Raw genomic sequence first — 17,893 nt, 5'->3', positions numbered from 1 at the left:
TCTCAATGACACAACTACTAAATCACACTCATTTCCTCTCAACATAAAGCATTTGTCAAACTTATGACATCACAATTCATTTCACTACTCGCTACAAATCTCAAACCACAACTGCACTCAGAATTTGAAATAAGTAAAATCAGTAATCCCTGCATAAAAACTTAGTTCAGAAGGTCACATTAAAAACAATCAATAGAAACCATAGTAATCCCTGCATAGAGTTTAGTTCAGGAAATTACATTAAAACAAACAATTCAAAAGGTAGTAATCCATGCATATAACTTAGTTCAAGAGATTACATTAAAATCAAACCATTCAAATAAAACCGAAATCAATAATAAAATCAAACAATTTAAATAAAGCAGAAATCACCCTTTCAACTCCATTAAGACGATCATACAATGACTCGTTTTCAAAACTCGACAACGTTACCTCATAAGGGTAACATACGTCACTAAAGTGACAAAATCATATTATTTTCAACTCACAATTTAATATGAAATTCAAGTCTCTCATTGGACAATAAAATAAAGAAACCACTTGAACTCACTTTTAAAAACGTGTATTCATAAGTTGCAAGTAACCTGATTGTTACCCACCATGACATACAATTGCAGATAGACTAGATCTCTAACTGAATCGTAACCATACCCTGGCCAAGGGCATGGTTCCGATAACCGACCCTCGGTCACTACTGTGGCCCTCGATACAAAGACCAAACATAAGTCACACAAGACTCAAAATATTACACAACCTCAACACTTTCCAAAACAATATAATTGACTGCAACAAATATTGTTTTCAAAGCTCAACTCCCATTTCAAAAACAATATAGAAATGAATTTCAAAATATTTTTTTCACACCGCAAACCACCAACACAATTTAACAAGTTACTCTCAATTACGAAACGTCAATAATATAATTGTTTCCATTCAAAAGAACCAAAACTCATTCATTTCCTTGGAAAATTAAATCACGACAGTAACAACATCGAATTCACCAAACATGTTAATTCCACCTCATTACACAACTGCCCCAATATACACTCCTCGTAAATATATATATATATATATATATATATACATATATCTAAATATACGTAGTCATCCGCTCATGAATATATGCTACTAATATCAACTATAGTCCACGATCACAAAACTTGAGAAAATCATTTTTATACTTGAAAACTCATTTTACCATACCTGTGAACTGCAGTCCTATGAATCGCAGTCGATCAAGTTCATATCATTTGAAAATAAATCTTCATTTACGAAAACGATTTTACAATTTATCAATTAATTCTGAATAATAAGCAACTCTGTTCGTAAATGAACCACGTGAGATTTACTCACCTCTAAATCCTGCTGCGTGTTCTCTTACAGCCGAGATAATGTATTGAATATGCTCCGTCAATCACCTACGTAAAATAGGATCTTAACTTAGTACACGAATAAAAAATGATTAAAGTTCGAACCCCCATTTGCACTACTTAAAATCACAAAATTAAGTAATGCCAATTGAGGCGAAACTTCATCAGAGACCACCTAAGATCTCTGGGATACTTCTAGGATCAATATATCAAGGCTACAAGTCAATCGGACGGCCGAATCCTGACGGATTGAACACCGATCGAACTGAAAACCCTAAAATCCGTACATGCTCATACGATTTCCAAAAATTACAAACTATATATCGAAATGCTCATATCGACGAGTAGATCATAAGGAGAAGCATAAACTACCTCTGAGATGGCGGGAAGCCACCGGAAAACGCCGCCACAGAAAATGGCAGAGCTGCAGTCGACCTCCAAATTGCTCGGCGAGACCTATGTCAAACTCTTCCTCTCAACATGTACATCTACATTCATATATAGCACAAAGTCTGAATCAAAGTCATTTCGCCGGAATTTACCTCAAAAAATTTGAAATCCGAAGAACCCTAGATTCCCAATCTTCAAAATTTGATCTTCACAAGTTGAATCGTTGCAAGCCACCTTCGAAGAAAGCTTGTACGTCCTCTGGGCTCCAAAAGCCCCCAAGAATCCTCGCCTAAGGTGGCTGGAAACGTGAGTTTCAATGAGGCCAAGAATTGCAGCGCCCCCACCACTTCTCGCAGTCGTAGCACCATCCACAGCTAGACCCAGGCGACAAAGCTTCCACAGACTTGGAGAGGGGAGTGAGGTGAAGAGATGGAACAAGTCGCGCTCCGATTGGTGGCCAGAGGAGGAAGAAATTAACCGGTGAAAATCTGTCCCCGACTTGGGCTTGGGAACAAAGAGATAAAGCTTTCCGAAAATTAGGGGTCATCATGGGCCGGGCTAGGGCCAGCCCTACTCTAAATTTTAGGGCTTAGGATCGGGCCAGGCCGGGCGCCTGGCCCTAGTCAAATTCAACAAAATTTAGGGCCGGGTAGGGACGGGCCGAGGCTTAAATATCCTAACCCTTACCCGCCCTAAAAGCCCGATCTATTAGGGCCGAAAGGGCCGGGTCGGGCCGACCTTCCAAATAGGGCCAAATAGGGCCGAAAAGGCCCTTATTTTGTTTAATAAAAAAAAAACTTATGTTATTTTTTTTTTCCTCAAAATGTGGTTCAATGGTTATATAGGTAATATAAGACATTGTTTTTAGTTGATCATATTTCATATGTGTGTTTGTGAGTAGGCCGGAATTAACTTATAACATTTATTATTATTAGTTAAGGTGGTTATATTCAATTAACTATCTCTCTAAATCTCCTAATATTAATTGTTATGTAACAAAGAAAATAAAAACTAAAGAAAACAAAACTTAAGAAATCAATTACAAAGGAAGAGATAAATTGCATATTATAGAAAAAAGAGAAACATAATTGAAAAATATAAAAAATATAAAATTATTAGGGCTTATTCGGGCGGGCCTAAAGGGCCGGGCCGGGCTTGGCCCTAAAGGGCACAAAAGGGTAGGGCCGGAGGGCCGGGCCGGGTTTCATTCTCATGGCCCATACCCTACCCTATTTTAAAAAGGGTAGGGCCGGGCCCCCCTAATGCAAGGCCCGGGTCGGGCAGGTTTAGGGCCTAAGGGCCAAATGATCATGACCCTTACCGAAAATGGAAAGTTTGGTATTTTTGGATTTTTTTTCCTATTTAACTAAAATGGAAACTTTTTCTAGTGGCCATGACTTCTTCATATGAACTCCGATTCTCGCGTTCCACATGTCCACGAACTCATATCAGCACGCTCTACAGTTTTCATGAAAAAAGTTTTCACAGAATCCGAACGTATAGAAAATCAACTTTCGCAAGCCTCTAAATGACGTTTTCTGAAAATTATTTGTCCGAAAATAATTTCATATCATCTCCTGACTTCGTACTTGTGCTCATAACCACAAAATCATTTTCAGAAAGTTGTCGGAAATTAATTCTGATTTTCGGGGTATTACAGCAATACTTGAAATTGGCTAATGTAAAAGCTAGCTGCTAGCTAGTTTAGTATTATGGTACTGATGGGATTGTATTTTGGTGGGTTAATTGATGCAATGAGAAATTTGCTAATTTTAGGTTCTATAATATGCCTTTGATGACTGTTCAAAATGGATGAGGTTTGATATGGTTCAAATCGAATACATCTAGGTTTATGATATGTTGTACCACAAATACAGTAACAACAAAAACGAACAACTGTTTGTCGTTACTACATGTAACAACATAAAACTGAAGTTCAATTCATTATCAAACAATAGAAATACTTCTAATAAACAACAGAAAAGCAAAGGTCATTTAATTATCATGCAATAACAAAGCTTGATACAAACAACAAAAGAGTGGGTTTCTGACCTCAATCAAACTACACAAGTAGTTGATTACACATAGTTATACTATCCATCTGACAACAGAAATACTTAAAACAGTGGTTGGAACACAAGATAAAAGACATAAAACTAAATTCTTAAAACTATTTAGACAACAGATGAAGCATAGTTTACCCAATTTTAAGTGAATTTCAAACATGTAGAACTGAGGTTGAAAAACCAATCTAACCACAGTGAGTAAATTTTGTTGTTGTTCAAGATCTTTCAAACAACAGAATTTGATTTCGTAGTGATGTTATTTTCAAATTATATAAACAATTAAATGTCATTAAAAATACATTCAAACAACATATTGTTAAACAAGCCTTTATTTTGGTAACCTCAGACAACATATAAATGTCTTCTTATTTAATTTCAGACAACAGCGGTTTTATTAAAATTGAAGTGTGTAATTGATTTGAACAACATTAATGTGTCGTTGTATGTGATTAGTAACCACAAAAAGTCCCAAATCCTTTAAAGTTGGGTTGTTCAGACAACAAAGCCTTGCGAAACTTCTGTTGTCTGAAGAAGGTGAGACGACGGAGGATGTCTATTGTCTGATGCCGTAAGAGATGACAACCGGATACACAATAGAAAACATGAGACGACATATATCATCTGTCGTCTGAATGCATTATTGGTATAGTGTCTAGTCATCTATACATATATCTAGAAGGAGGCAAGGGAACGATATTCTCCGAGAGCCCAAATTGGGAAGATATTCCTGTATGCTGCATAGTGTAACATGGCATTAACATTGAAAGCCCCCACCAGTTCCTGTCAAAAGGATAAAGAGAGGAAAGATGAGTAAAATATGATAGTATCCCTGCTGCACAATGCACAGTATATAAAAACAAAACACAGAATGGTACCTGTTGGGGGAAATCTCCATTTTCCAATTGAGAATTAATCAAAAGCTTTGCAGCTCTGTGAATGGGAGTAGGGTCTCTCTCGGCCTATTACCAACAAAACCAAAAGAAAAATATATCAATTTGTCAACTTAGGAGGAGACATATTTTAAGAAGTATAGATAGTTAGATACTGGGGAATTGGCTAGCACATAAGATATGAATAAATACAAACCTGTCCACCATGAATTAATCCCATTAGTCCCATTGCAGTCTGCACCAAATTCGACCGTTCGCCTTCAAGAGGTGTATAGATCTGTACAACCATATCACAGAATAATTTGACTTTACCTGAAGGAAGAATATTATGCTTTCCTTTGGCCAATTATATATTTAACAGCTCAGAACAAATAGCTGAACAGTTAAATACTCGACACTCAAAGTCTTTAGGAATATGCCAATAGACCCCCCCTCATATTCATGTAAAGAGGTAGATGAAAAAGAAAGAAGAAAAAACACCTTGTTGGTACAAGAAGTGTAGCTCTCTCCCCAACCACCATCATTTCTCTGTATTTTGAGTAAAAATTCAACACCTCTGCGTATCGCCTCACAATTTTTGTAAGTTCTACCAGCAGCCTTCAACCCGAGAATTGCAAACCATGTTCCATAGATGAAGCAGATTCCCCATTTTCCATACCTGTGAAAGCAGTAGCACTAGTCAATCTACTTTTTCTTTTTTTTTATTGGAAACGATCCGATCTACTTCTTTTCTTTAATTAACAAAGTTCAAACATAAACATGTCTCAAATATATTAATCAAAGGGAAAAAAATACCATGAGCCATCAGGTGTTTGCATGTCTTCAAGGTAACATGCTGCATTTGTGATGAAATCATCGATATGTTTCTTTCTATGCCCAGGGTATAACTTCCTGAATAAAGTTAACGCTTGAATTGAAGATGAAGTGCACTCAACATACCTGCATGACTCTATAGTTTAGGATTCAACGAATGTATGTCTAGAGATAAGGATTCAAAGAATGAAATGTTGGGTGAAGAAGTTTACTCGTATTCGATGACGACATTCTCGAGAAATTCTACTGGATTGAACCACTGAATAAGGAGGGAAAGTATATGCATGTCAATGTAATGACGTACAACAAAATCACAGAATTTTTTAAATTCTTTGCTCATATATAAGATTTTCCAGGTTTACCTCCAACCATTGTGGAGCTCCTGTTGGCTGCCAGGCTGATACACCACCATTTGAATTCTGATTCAAATCATAGAGATTAATACTTGTGACAAAGGACAAGTAATTAATGAAAAAAATACAAATGAGCTAGTTGCTTGAGTAAGTATGTAGATCTATAATGTTAAACATGTAGATGCATAACAAGAGAAACACGTAGAATTTTCAATCTAGTCCTCACTTGCAGAGAAAGTATGACATTAACAGCATCATACAAGCGCTCAGAGTCAATTGGTTCACCCACGATTTGCGTCGGCATCATTGAAAACAGTAGGCAACACTGTTATAACACATATATAACTAGTAAGCAATATATGATCGTTATAAATGAGGCTCAATCCTCAATTCCAGAAAAGCCCAGGATTGAAAAGTCACCTTCAAACTCTCTGCAGTACAATCAGACACTTGCCATCCATGATCTTGGTCAGAGAAAGTCCAACTACCTTTAGAAATGTGACGGAAACGAGCTAAGAAGTCACCAGAAGGATTATCCCTAACCTATAGAGTCACAAGAGAATAAATATTATAGCCAGCCGAATATAGAAGAAGAAAATATAGGCTTGATGCTCAAGGTTAACAGAAAACAAGAAGAGGAGGCTTTTAGGACTCATTAAGCATGGAAACCTGAGATTTGTTTAGGAATTCATGTGCTTTCTGAAGTACAGATCCAAGTTCATCAGTGAGATTTCCAGCAAGCAAAGCTTGAACAGAAAGACTAGCATCCCATGCCTGGCTACCAAAACTCTACGTACATATGAAGTATCACAATTAGTATATTCTTTGATGGCCCAAGTAGCACTTCCAATAGAGAAGTACAAGTGAAAGCCTGAGTTCAAAGCTGTAGAAAATTGCTATGCAGACCTGCGTAGTTATTCCATCTTCTGCAACCCATATGTAATCTATAACTCTTGCAAGATGCTTCTTAAAGGATTCTCCATTCGGATCTTCAATCCAGCAAGCAAGCATCATTAAGGGCTGCCAAAAACAATTGAGGTTACATTATCAAAAATTAGATTTTTTTACACAATGTCTCCCAACTTTTCCTCAATTAAATATGTGACTACCTTTTCCACACATCCAATAGTTATATATCTACTATTTTCATCTTCATAATGAATGTTTTCAATAGTTTCTTGAAGAGCCTTCTCTCTCAACTTATTGAAGGGCCAGCAAGAAAGAAGAGGCTCATAAACTGTGCTAAGAGTATCCCACAACAAACATTGTAACTTGCCATGGGGATAGTAGTTATCCTCCTGTATTAAAAAATAGATGAGTGTTACAAACATCTCATTTTCGTATGAACTATGAATTAAAGTACAAGGTGCAGATCATATATACACACCTTTGCACAGAGATGGCGTACTTTGCCCCATTGAATTTCACTGTATGGCTCATTGTACATTTCTTCTCTCAGTTGTAGAATGAGAGGGGTGATGGGGCCAACAAATCTTTTCCCAAACAGATACGACATAGGCAAGAAAGTCAACCGGCCATGGCAGAACATATTTGCTGAGCATACAGTAGCTAAATTAGAAAGCTACAGAGATAAAATTAACTAAATGTATGCTTCAATAAGGACTAAAAATCTTATCTTTCAAGGCTAGGAAATAATTCAGTTCAAAGTCACAATTACCTTTCTCCTCAACATAGATTGGACAAGTTTCCTACGGTTATCTAACTGGCTAAAGATGGAAATTACTATAACATGCATCAAATGGATGAACTTACCAAGTTACAGTAAAAAGAAATTGAACAAACCTGGATTCAAAGGGAACAAAGATGAGAAAATCCAAAACTCTGGGGGAAACGGGTTGCAACCCTCCCACTCATACACACCGAGTATCTACAGTGGAAGAAAACTAATTGAGAGAGAATGCATTAAGCCATTGGTTTATAGAGTTATCAACAAATCCGATTTTAAAGTTACAAATGAAGAAAAACATAGTTCGGCCGTGAATTTTAGCAGCTAATCCTTGTGAGAATAGTATACTAAGCTGTACTGGTTTAGAAAATTTTCATACTGCCATAAAAGTCTTTCCCCAGGATGATGAATGTGTTGCACCACCATGATCAAGAATCCACTTGCGTGCTCTTGCACAAGCGTTGTTTAAACCACCGTCAGGTCCTTCTCCAAGTAGACGCATGCAAATGTAGTTCAGAAGTGTACAATACATCATACTAGGGCCCTCTATGTGTAATCCCCACCCACCATCCTCGTTCTGCAACGAACAAAACTCTTAAGCTCTACCGATACCATACAGAAAAATGATAAATATATAGAAATTTAAACAAACTTATATGTTCATTTCACAAGGCATTTAATTAAGTTCTGTGTACTTTACCTGATGACAGTATATATATCTAAGCATTTCCTTATAATGCTCTGCAGAGAACACCTTACTAAGATGCCCCATAATATAGAGCGGTATGACCTGCATTTTCATACAAACAAAGAAAAGCTGAAAAGTAGTAGTCAAATCTAATTGCTTCAAAAGACAGATGTATTAGTTTCATCTTTAGCATGCTTTGCACTATTATTCCAACTGATTGTTAGGCACTTAATGATTTAATTGAACTTTCTGGTTTACCAGAAGAACTGCCCTTAGCTTAACAATTTGTGCATTATTGAGGAATTTTATCAGACAGGTTTTAGGCATATTGTGGAATTGCATTGCACACTCACCAAGGAAGGAATATAAAACATGGGACCGACACTTGCAGCAGGCCAATGGCCGTGAGGTGATTGCAAGGCAGAGTAGAAGGTAGCTGCCCTTTTGAATGCAGCGGTGGCCTTTTCATATGTACAGTCCTCACCATCCTCCACCTTTACTTGGGGAATCTTTTGTTTGAACTTTTTCTCTCCCAGAAGCTACAAATTCAATTCGTTAATATAAAAATAGTATTTTCACTAAATAATCCTAAAGATTGGACGTAGATGAGAGATTGCATGATCTCATATTAAGCTTATTTCACTAAATAATCCCTAAAAAATGATACATCAAAAATGGAAGAAGAATAAAATAGAGAATTCAGTTTGATTCCAATGATGTTGATATAAGATTTTTGAATGATTCAATGGACAAAATTGCTTTGTTATCTCTAAATTCTTCAGTGCGAGAAATTCTTGCATACGTCAGGCGTACCAAACATGTGGTATGTCTGACTAATTAAAAGCCAGAAATTTTTCTCCTTATTCCGAAACTATCCATGCTTTTTAAAAGTGAAATACCTAAAATATCCTTATGCTGGGCACTGATTGGTCATCCGCACCGCCACGTAGTACGGCTGACGTACGTAACACTCTCTCCTTCATTGCTCTAATGTGTCTTTACTCAAATGGCTATTAAATACAATCTATCATGCTTTGCGTGGTTCAATACAATTTGGGTTGGTGTTCAATAAAATTTGAGTTTTTTTTTTTTTTTTTTTTAAAGAGGGTTTAGAACCCAGGCTAACTAGGAGGCTCAGCCCCACGCCTGTTATTTGGGTTGGTTTACAAAGATACAAAATTCAATTTACAAAATCTTTCTTATTTTGAGCCTTACAATTGTACTGTACACTGTGGTGAGGTCATTATTCTATGATCCCGGACTACCACATAGCATTGCTATGTGGTGATCCGAACTAATAATATCACTTGAATTAAGTGGGGACCTTGCAGGGGATAGAAAAAAAATTTAATGAAGAGAACAATCATAAATAAATACAAGCCATATGAGTCAATGACATCAACATGAAGCACCACATGTACCATATGGTCCCAGAACATATTATAATTTTCCATTGTGGTGACGTGGTGGACTCACGTGAAAAGTCTAGTATATCCTAACATCTAATATTATAGCAAAGAATCCGGATCCCTTGCAACAATATCTCTCTCCATTAAATAGCGACGGTTTCTATTTGTACTATTAATAATGGAGCGGGCTCTCTTTTCGGGTCAAAGGGCCTCACCAAATTTTAAAGTGCCAATAATACCATTAAATAACATAATTATCAAATTAAGCCAATAAAATATAAGTTGACATAGTGTAAAATTGAAAAAATAACTAAACCAACACTTATTTTATGTCCCAAAAAAAAACCACTATTTTAGTTAACCTATTTTTCATGAACCTCACAATATCACCTACGAGAAACGCAAGCACGTTGCTAGTTACAATAATATCAACAATGAGCCAAGATTTTGCAAAATCTTTTTTAGGGAGATGGTATCTCATCAAATTCAATCAATTTATCAATGGGTGAGGCTATTGCCACCCTACAATTTTCTTTGTTCACCCTACTTACTCATTACACCCAACATTTTAATTTTAATTATTAGATTTACTTATCCAACTCATTTCTCTTCCCAGGAATATCCTCTATCATATGACATATCAAATTAAAAAAGAAATTTTGTTTAACGAAAATTTCTCATTTAATTTATATAAATTAAAAAGACGTCCTAAAATATATTAAAGTTTCCTAATAAAATCATAATTGGATTTACTTCCATTTTTTTTATTTTTTCCATTCAGTTTTAATGTTCGTTTATTTCAATCCATATAAAAAAATTAGTAAGTGCTACTATGAGCAATGAAAAAAAGATTGATTTTTTTTCTTCATGTTTTAAATTTTTTACTTTCGGTGTTTATAAAGGTATTATAAATATTTTGATGAAGTTAACACTAATGGTATTGTGAATTGAATAGTGAATTAACGATGAGAACACAACAAAAAGATAAAAAAGAAAATTGTAATAAATTGAAATTTGGATGGAGAAGATGAAGATTAATGTTATCAGAAGAGAAATTAAGTAGTTTTGTATTTAATTAGTTATGTATTTAGTTTTACTTAAAGATTTAAATTTTAAAAAATTAGTGTACTTATTAGTCATTTTGCATTTGGGAAATATAGTCTTTCAATAATTCAAATATTTGTAGGGTGAACAAAGAAAATGGTAGGGTGGCAATAGCCGCTATCAAAATATATTATTAAACAAAGATAAAAGCGAAGACCTCAAGATGAATGGCTTAGGAAACACTCTATCAGCAAATCCAATAATGAATTACGTATATGTTAGCACAAGATTATTCACCTAGTCAGTAATTGATCAAGAAATTTATGCTCAATCACCATTGCTTGTAAATCTAACAGTGGAAAACAAAATAACTCAACTTAAAAAATAATTATTTCCACCATTGAATTTACATCCAAATGTGGTTGAGCATAATTTTCTTGACCGATCAGTCATTGACAAGGTGAACACCATTGTTTATTAACAGATAGAGGTGCATGCACGATCTATAATCTTTTCCTTTTTCTTTTTTTGGTTAGAACGGGGACTGAAAAGAGAAAACTCTCCAACCCTTATTTATTGAGAAAAATAGAAAAAAAAAATTACAACTTAAGAGGAGAAAAAAGACCTGCCTCATAAAAACAATCAGATAGACATTAGAAATAACACAGACAACTTGATTAACATATTCGAATAATGAACTACCTGCATTCGGCAGAGGAGGTCACTACAAGCCTGGACCTGGTGACGATTGTTGTAAAAACTTAGTCGAACTTCTTCGACCTCTGCTAGCTCTTCAGGTGTGCCGGCAGCCGAGTCAAACTCCCATGTTTGTCTCCCATAGAAGTTGTTTGTGCTAAACAAGTAAGGACTGTAAGGGTCATTATTTGCACCTTCATTTCCAAACCTAAGCTTCCACATTTTTCTAGTTTAATTCTCTGCAATGATTAGTGATAGAACAAGCAGGTAAGCTTCTAGCCTTCCATATATATAGCTAGAGCCTAGAGGTATAGAAGTAAGTATGAGGACATATAGGTATATATAGCTAGAGCCTAGAGGAGTAGGAAATAGATACGAGTACGTATAGGCCGGCACTACTTGAATCTCCGATATGAATCCATTAAGGAGCCTCATGTGTAGGTCTGTAGCTTCTCTACCTCTTGAATTTATAATTATATTTCTTTTTTTTGCTTACTTCACCCATGGGAGCCTTTCTAATGAGAACCACTATAATGAGGACTTTTGTGTGAGACCTACTTTTTTTATCATATTTTTGCAAATCAACCATTAGATGTTTAGATATTTGTGTAGATCATTTATGCAATTTTCAACCCAATTGAAAATTGTTAAGACATTAACAATCGTGATGTAGTAGTTATGAACATGAACTGTTATGTTTGACAAATTTGTAACATTTAGCAATTTGAAAGAAAATTTTCAAAAGTGATCTACTCATGCATGCATACATAAACATCTAACGGTTGATTTACCATGATGTAATCGAAAAGTGAGTCTCCCAAAACCGTTGATTAGAAAGTTCTCAACTAGTCCTTATTAGAATTATAATCATTAAAATGATTGTGGATTTATCATCACCCAGCACTAGAAGTGATTATTGAATTATTATAACGTGTTGCCTGTACGTGAAGACTCCTTTCACAGAATCGTCGTTGTCTCCTCCTATTTAGAAATTGAAGCGAAGAAATCCTCTCTCCTCGATTTGGTTTGCAGAAGACCAACTATTAGGACTGAACCCTAGCTGTGTTCACAAACTCCATGAAATTAGAAACTGTTCCTAATTGTTATCAACTACATATGATCACTACCTTAATTACAAACTATATGTCCAACTTTGGCACAACAATTTTGATAAAGAGTTTTATGAATCAAGGCCAGTCCTGAGATTGTAAAAGCCTTAGGCAAAGAATTAAAGTGTGGAATCACTTAAAGTTTAAATAATTTTAATCTACGTTATGGTCCTAGATTTAACCGAGCTATACAATTTTAATTTTGAACATAAATTTGTCAAAGCCGATGTGGCAGACAGGTGGATCAGGCCCACAAGACATAATAAACGATCATGGTTGAATGACCACGGCATAATGAATAACCGCAGTTGAATAGCCACAGCATAATGAATAGACGCGGTTGACTAGCTGCGACATAATGAATGATTGCGGCATATTGAAGATCTACAAAAACTAGCTAAAGTAGCTAAAAAGTTATTTTAGCTAGCCACTTTAGAATTATGTCTGCATCAATGCTCTCTATTTTAGCTAGTTTTGAATTTATATTATTTTTTAAATGAAGATTAAATAGTTTAAATGTATCTATAAATTACATAAAATAACTTAAAATGAATGTTTTAAATTATAGAGAGTCTCATCCCGCTCTCTATATTTAGGAGAGAGATAGCTAAAAATTATAATAGAGAGGCACTTAGGAGTATGGTGCAGCTGCTAAAATAGATAAAAAACTAAACATGCTCTCTAAAATAGCTAAGGAATTAGAATAGTGACCGCTAAATCTAGCAAATTTAGAAATATGTCTGCATCAGTGCTCTCTATTTAACTAGTTTTGAATTTATATTAATTTTTAAATAAATATTAAAATAGTTTAAATGTATTTATAAATTACATAAAATAAGTCAAAATGAATGTTTTAAATTATAGAGAGCCTCAACTCATTCTCAATATTTAGAAGCGAGATAGCTAAAAGTTATAATAGAGAGCTACCTAAGAGTCTGGTGCAGCTAGGTTAAATCTAGCGTAAATTATCTTGAGTTAGCAGCTAACAACATTTTCCCGAATAGATGTAAACTATCTTGAGTTAATAGGTTGCTTGTCAGTGGGCTCTAATTAAAGAACCATTCTAGTTACAATATTCATATTGTAAAAATAATATAATTTGTAAATACATATAAACTATTTAATCTTCATTTAAAAAATAATATAAATTCAAAACATGCTAAAATAGAGAGCACTGATACAGATGTATTTCTAAAGTGACTAGTCAAAATGACTTTTTAGCTACTTTGGTTAAAATTTGACTAAAAAATGGCTAGTTTTGCTAAAGATGCTCTTAGCTGCTAAAATAGATAAAAAAAAAATTAAAAAAAAACTATACATGCTCTCCAAAATAACTAAAGGGGAGAATTTTTCGAACACCTGAACTAAAGGTCACTGTGAATTAACGTGCCTCACTTTACACTAACTGCACTTTGGTACCTGGATTATAAAGCCCGACTACATTTAAATACACGCCGTTAATAACTCCATTAATCTTATGTCATTATTCAATTTTTAGAGGGTAGTTTGGTATTTTCACTCTCTCTCTCTCAATTTGATTTCCACTGGGAGATCCCATTTTGACCCAGAATTTACAAAAGACCCAGCCATGGAGGAAAAGTTGTTGCCAAGACCCCTTGAGCTGAGGCTGCGTAATTGCTAGCTCAAGCTGGGCAAATGCTGAAATCCTAGAGCCCATTGGGGAGATTGGCTCCACGCTCCTCAGTAACATCCTTCCAGGAGATTGAACTCCAAATTGAGCTTGTAAAAGAGGATGATCAACATTTTTGGGTGACATACCATTGGTATTCATGGGTGATAACATGCTCTGCTGTTGTTGAAATTGATTTAGTATAGTTGATTTGTGTGTAGGTGAGAAAAAAGAAGCAGCTGTATGGTCTGAAATCAAGGTGAAGAGAAGAATTTAGCATAAAATAGTTTGTGGAGAAGATTTGGGCACTCTTCATTTGCTATCTTCGAATCCCTTTTAGTTTTGTTGCATTTTGAAGCCGATGATATACCGCTGAAGAACTTACGAAACAGCTCCTCTATACTAGCCCATCCAAATCTGTAAAACCGCCATAATGATCAACACCACCATCAGAGACCTCCTCCTCCTGCGGCCGGCGAACGACATTACCGAAAAATATGTTCTTTGCTACATAAATTATTAAAGCCCTGCCCCGACCTCTTTCCTCCAAATCGCTAATGAAAACAATTCTCCAATCCACTGCAGATATGGCTACTGTCCTTCACCTATTCGCCTCGTGGCCTTGAAGTACCTCACTACAACAAAAAACCTCATTTGTGAGAAACAAATTCCTCGCCAAAAACAGACATTTCGTCGCGGAAGTACTTCCGCGAGGAAATTCTTTTCGTCTTCAATTCGTCGGAGAATGCTCGTCAAGAAAAGGTTTAGCGACGAAAAAACAATGTCCTCGTCAAACCCTTTCCGTGATGAAATCTATTTGTCTCGTTGTTATTCTATAGCGACAATTTCTTTCCTCACTCAAACCCATACTTTTTTCTTGTTAAAAAAGTTCAACGATTAGAAAATAGTCGTTAAATATATTTTCCGACATACTAGATGTCATCGCGAAATTAATTATTTCCTCGCCAATGATAACTAAAATTAAAAAATGTAAATAAATAAAATATTTAAACTACTTTTTCTGCGACGAATTTTCGTCGTTATAAGCTTTGGGTGAGGAAGCTTTTTCTCGCTGTAAACTTTTTTTAGCGAGGATATTTTGTTTCATTGTACCATGTATTCTTTCAGCGAGAAAAAGTTTTCTCGTTAAAAATACTTAACAACGAGGAATATGTTTTCCATCGACGTTGGAACTACAATTTTTGGGACGAAAATATTTTCGTCGTTATAAATAGCTTTGGGAGACCAAGTTTTTCTTCGCTATAAATTGTTTTTAGCAAGGAAATTTTGTTTCTTCGTAAAATGTATCTTTTCTATGAGAAAAGGTTTTCTCGATAAAGATACTCAACAATGAGGAATGTGTTTTTCGTCGGTGTATGGACTACAGTTTTTGGGACAAAAATATTTTCGTCGTTATAAATAGCTCTCAGGTTTTTGGTCGCTAAACCTCATTGACATGCATATATTACTGAAAATGTTGACAGACAGCTAACACATTGAACATCGAAAAGAAAATATAAATCTACGAATAAAAAAACAAATAGGATTTCCAAGCCTTTTAATTTTGGTCTCCATTACACTTGAACATTTGTAATGAATAATCTTCAAAAGAACACCTAGCTAACAGAGATAGCACTAAAAGAAACCATATGTGAAGAACCCTAACTATTTGAGAGATGCTACAGTGCTACACTTCTGAATTTTTACCACCCAGCACCACTCTGCAAATGCAAAAGATAAAGAAATATGATTTAATGTTAAGGAGAATGCAACAAAATATACTTTAAGCAACTTCATTATACAAAGAGGCAACATAAACGTCTGAAAACAAGAAGTAAAAAACAAAAAGCAAAAAACACTAGCAACAGCTAGCGATGACAAAATAGTACCCAGCTCCAACAATTACAGCTCTCAAAAGTTCCATCCTTGACTCATAGACTCTTAACAAATACTTTATCTGTAAATTTGATAAATAAGGAGGTTCAGGGTTCAAATATAACTCACTTCATACACTATGCATATTTAGCAGATTTGAAGGTAGGCAACAGAGTTTCCACTGCTTAGGTATTGAAAAGGAGAAAAGAGACCTCCTGACATGTTAAAAAGGACACGATATGATGCTAAAGAAAGATAACAAAATAGTCAATATGAGAATAAGCATTGGACTTACCATATCTGAGGAAAATTGTCCTGCATTTCCCTTTGCACAATCTCTGTCATTCATGAAGAAGAATACCATAGCCCAATTATCATTAGTCACTGAGAATTAACGCACCAAAATACCAAATCACCCAAACCACACCAAAATCAGAAATCCAAAAATGCAGGCACCAAATTAGAGAGTGAGAATACGAACTGACCTTGTGAAAGTTGAGACCCAACTTGAATCATGGAACTAAAATATGGTAGCACAGACCCAATTGAAACCCAGAATAACAGAGCAATTGGTGGTGCAGCCAGAGAAAAGCTTGAATCAACAACTCCTTGACCTAGACTCATAAGAAAACCAGAACAATCTTTGTTAATTTAAAACTAGTATGTAACTGTTGTTTTCTCTCAAACACTATGCAATTTTAACGTGGATTATAATATTGGACAAAAACATGGGGGAGATAGAAAGCTTTTTTAGGCCTCAAAAACGTTGCCCTTTCATAAAAAGTATCCACAGTGCCACAACTTATTATTGAACAGAAATCTTCTAGCTGCAAACAATTTAGAACCATTCATTGCATAGCCCATCTGATGAACTAGAAAAGGATTTGGATTCTCCGGTCAAGATAACTATTTGCAGCCTTACAATTAAGGTCACCACAATACACTCTCAAGTAATTGATGTGATCAGATTAATACATTTTTCTGTAGCACATAACGATGAGATAGCCCAGTAACTAAAGGGGAACAACCTTGGACCATTCTATTTAATGCAACCACGGACGGTAACAATAAGAAACTATACCTCTCACGCTTCTTGTCTTCTTCTCATTCATGGCAAGTCTGTATTAAGAGGTGAAGGCATACCCATCTGTGTAACTATTGATCTTGAATAGTTGCCCTTCAATCTGTGTAACTATTGATCTTCAATTGGGGTGCATTTAATTGAAATAAAACCAAATATATAAACCACGACATCTCACATTTAGATTTAGCAAAAAATAAAAAGACCTTGATTAATCAAGCTATACAAGAATGAGATTCAGGGAGGAAGATAGATGAATCTAATCCTACTTACAGATATGAGAGCTTCAAATATGGTAGATTCAGAGAGGGAGCCAGAGACGGAGCTTCAACACGAGAATGCCGTCAGAGATGGAATAGTGTGAAAAAGATAGAACTCTATCTAAAGATTAGGTTTTTTATCTTCGTTTATTTTTCCTTTGGATCAGCGCCTTTTCTTTTCTCCCGGCCTTTGATCAATTAAAACCCAAATATCCCGCTTAAAGAAGTTCTTTTTATTTTTCGGGAAAATATCACAAATGGTGTATGAACTTTAAGTCATTCTACATTTTGGTGTACCAACTTTCAAAACTATCAGAATTGTGTATCAAGTTTGCTCCAATCTTTCATTTTGGTGTAAGCCGTTAAATTTTCCGTTATCTTTACAAAAAAAAAAAAAAAAACTGACAAAGCTAAAGGAAAGATAACGGAATTTTTTTTTTTGCAAAAATAACGGAAAATTTAACGGCGTACACCAAAATGAAATATTGGAGCAAACTTGATACACCATTCTGATAGTTTTGAAAGTTGGTAC

At 35.2% G+C, this 17,893-nt stretch overlaps 1 protein-coding gene and 1 long non-coding RNA gene across 2 annotated transcripts; both read right to left on the bottom strand.

The window, feature by feature from the left end:
* Window positions 1-4,162: 4,162 nt before the first annotated feature.
* LOC112188118 (beta-amyrin synthase) lies at window positions 4,163-11,628 on the bottom strand. Its single transcript, XM_024327166.2, has 18 exons — window positions 11,413-11,628; window positions 8,611-8,796; window positions 8,270-8,359; window positions 7,949-8,146; window positions 7,686-7,770; window positions 7,270-7,436; window positions 6,992-7,180; window positions 6,789-6,902; window positions 6,552-6,671; window positions 6,303-6,425; window positions 6,109-6,207; window positions 5,892-5,948; window positions 5,742-5,788; window positions 5,512-5,655; window positions 5,197-5,374; window positions 4,913-4,993; window positions 4,702-4,785; window positions 4,163-4,606 (listed from the first exon to the last, which is right to left on the bottom strand). The coding sequence occupies exons 1-18, from the start codon at window positions 11,626-11,628 to the stop codon at window positions 4,499-4,501; spliced, it is 2,286 nt and encodes a 761-aa protein (XP_024182934.1). The 3' UTR covers window positions 4,163-4,498.
* A 4,560-nt stretch (window positions 11,629-16,188) lies between these two features.
* LOC112184791 lies at window positions 16,189-17,540 on the bottom strand. Its single transcript, XR_005807436.1, has 5 exons — window positions 17,375-17,540; window positions 17,102-17,204; window positions 16,506-16,634; window positions 16,316-16,358; window positions 16,189-16,235 (listed from the first exon to the last, which is right to left on the bottom strand). It is a non-coding gene; the product is annotated as an uncharacterized LOC112184791 (long non-coding RNA).
* Between the last annotated feature and the right edge of the window lie 353 nt (window positions 17,541-17,893).

This window comes from Rosa chinensis, chromosome 2 (genome assembly GCF_002994745.2).
Source record: "Rosa chinensis cultivar Old Blush chromosome 2, RchiOBHm-V2, whole genome shotgun sequence".
NCBI lineage: Eukaryota > Viridiplantae > Streptophyta > Magnoliopsida > Rosales > Rosaceae > Rosa > Rosa chinensis.
Note: the sequence above shows the minus strand (reverse complement) of the source record. Positions and strands in the feature narration are given on the sequence as shown.

Coding starts and splice junctions, on each gene's coding strand:
- LOC112188118 (XM_024327166.2), bottom strand. CDS start 11,628: ATGTGGAAGCTTAGGTTTGGAAATGAAGGTGCAAATAATGACCCTTAC. Junction 8,797..11,412: donor ACCTCCTCTGCCGAATGCAG/GTAGTTCATTAT, acceptor TTGAATTTGTAG/CTTCTGGGAGAGAAAAAGTT. Junction 7,181..7,269: donor TACGCCATCTCTGTGCAAAG/GTGTGTATATAT, acceptor TTTTTAATACAG/GAGGATAACTACTATCCCCA.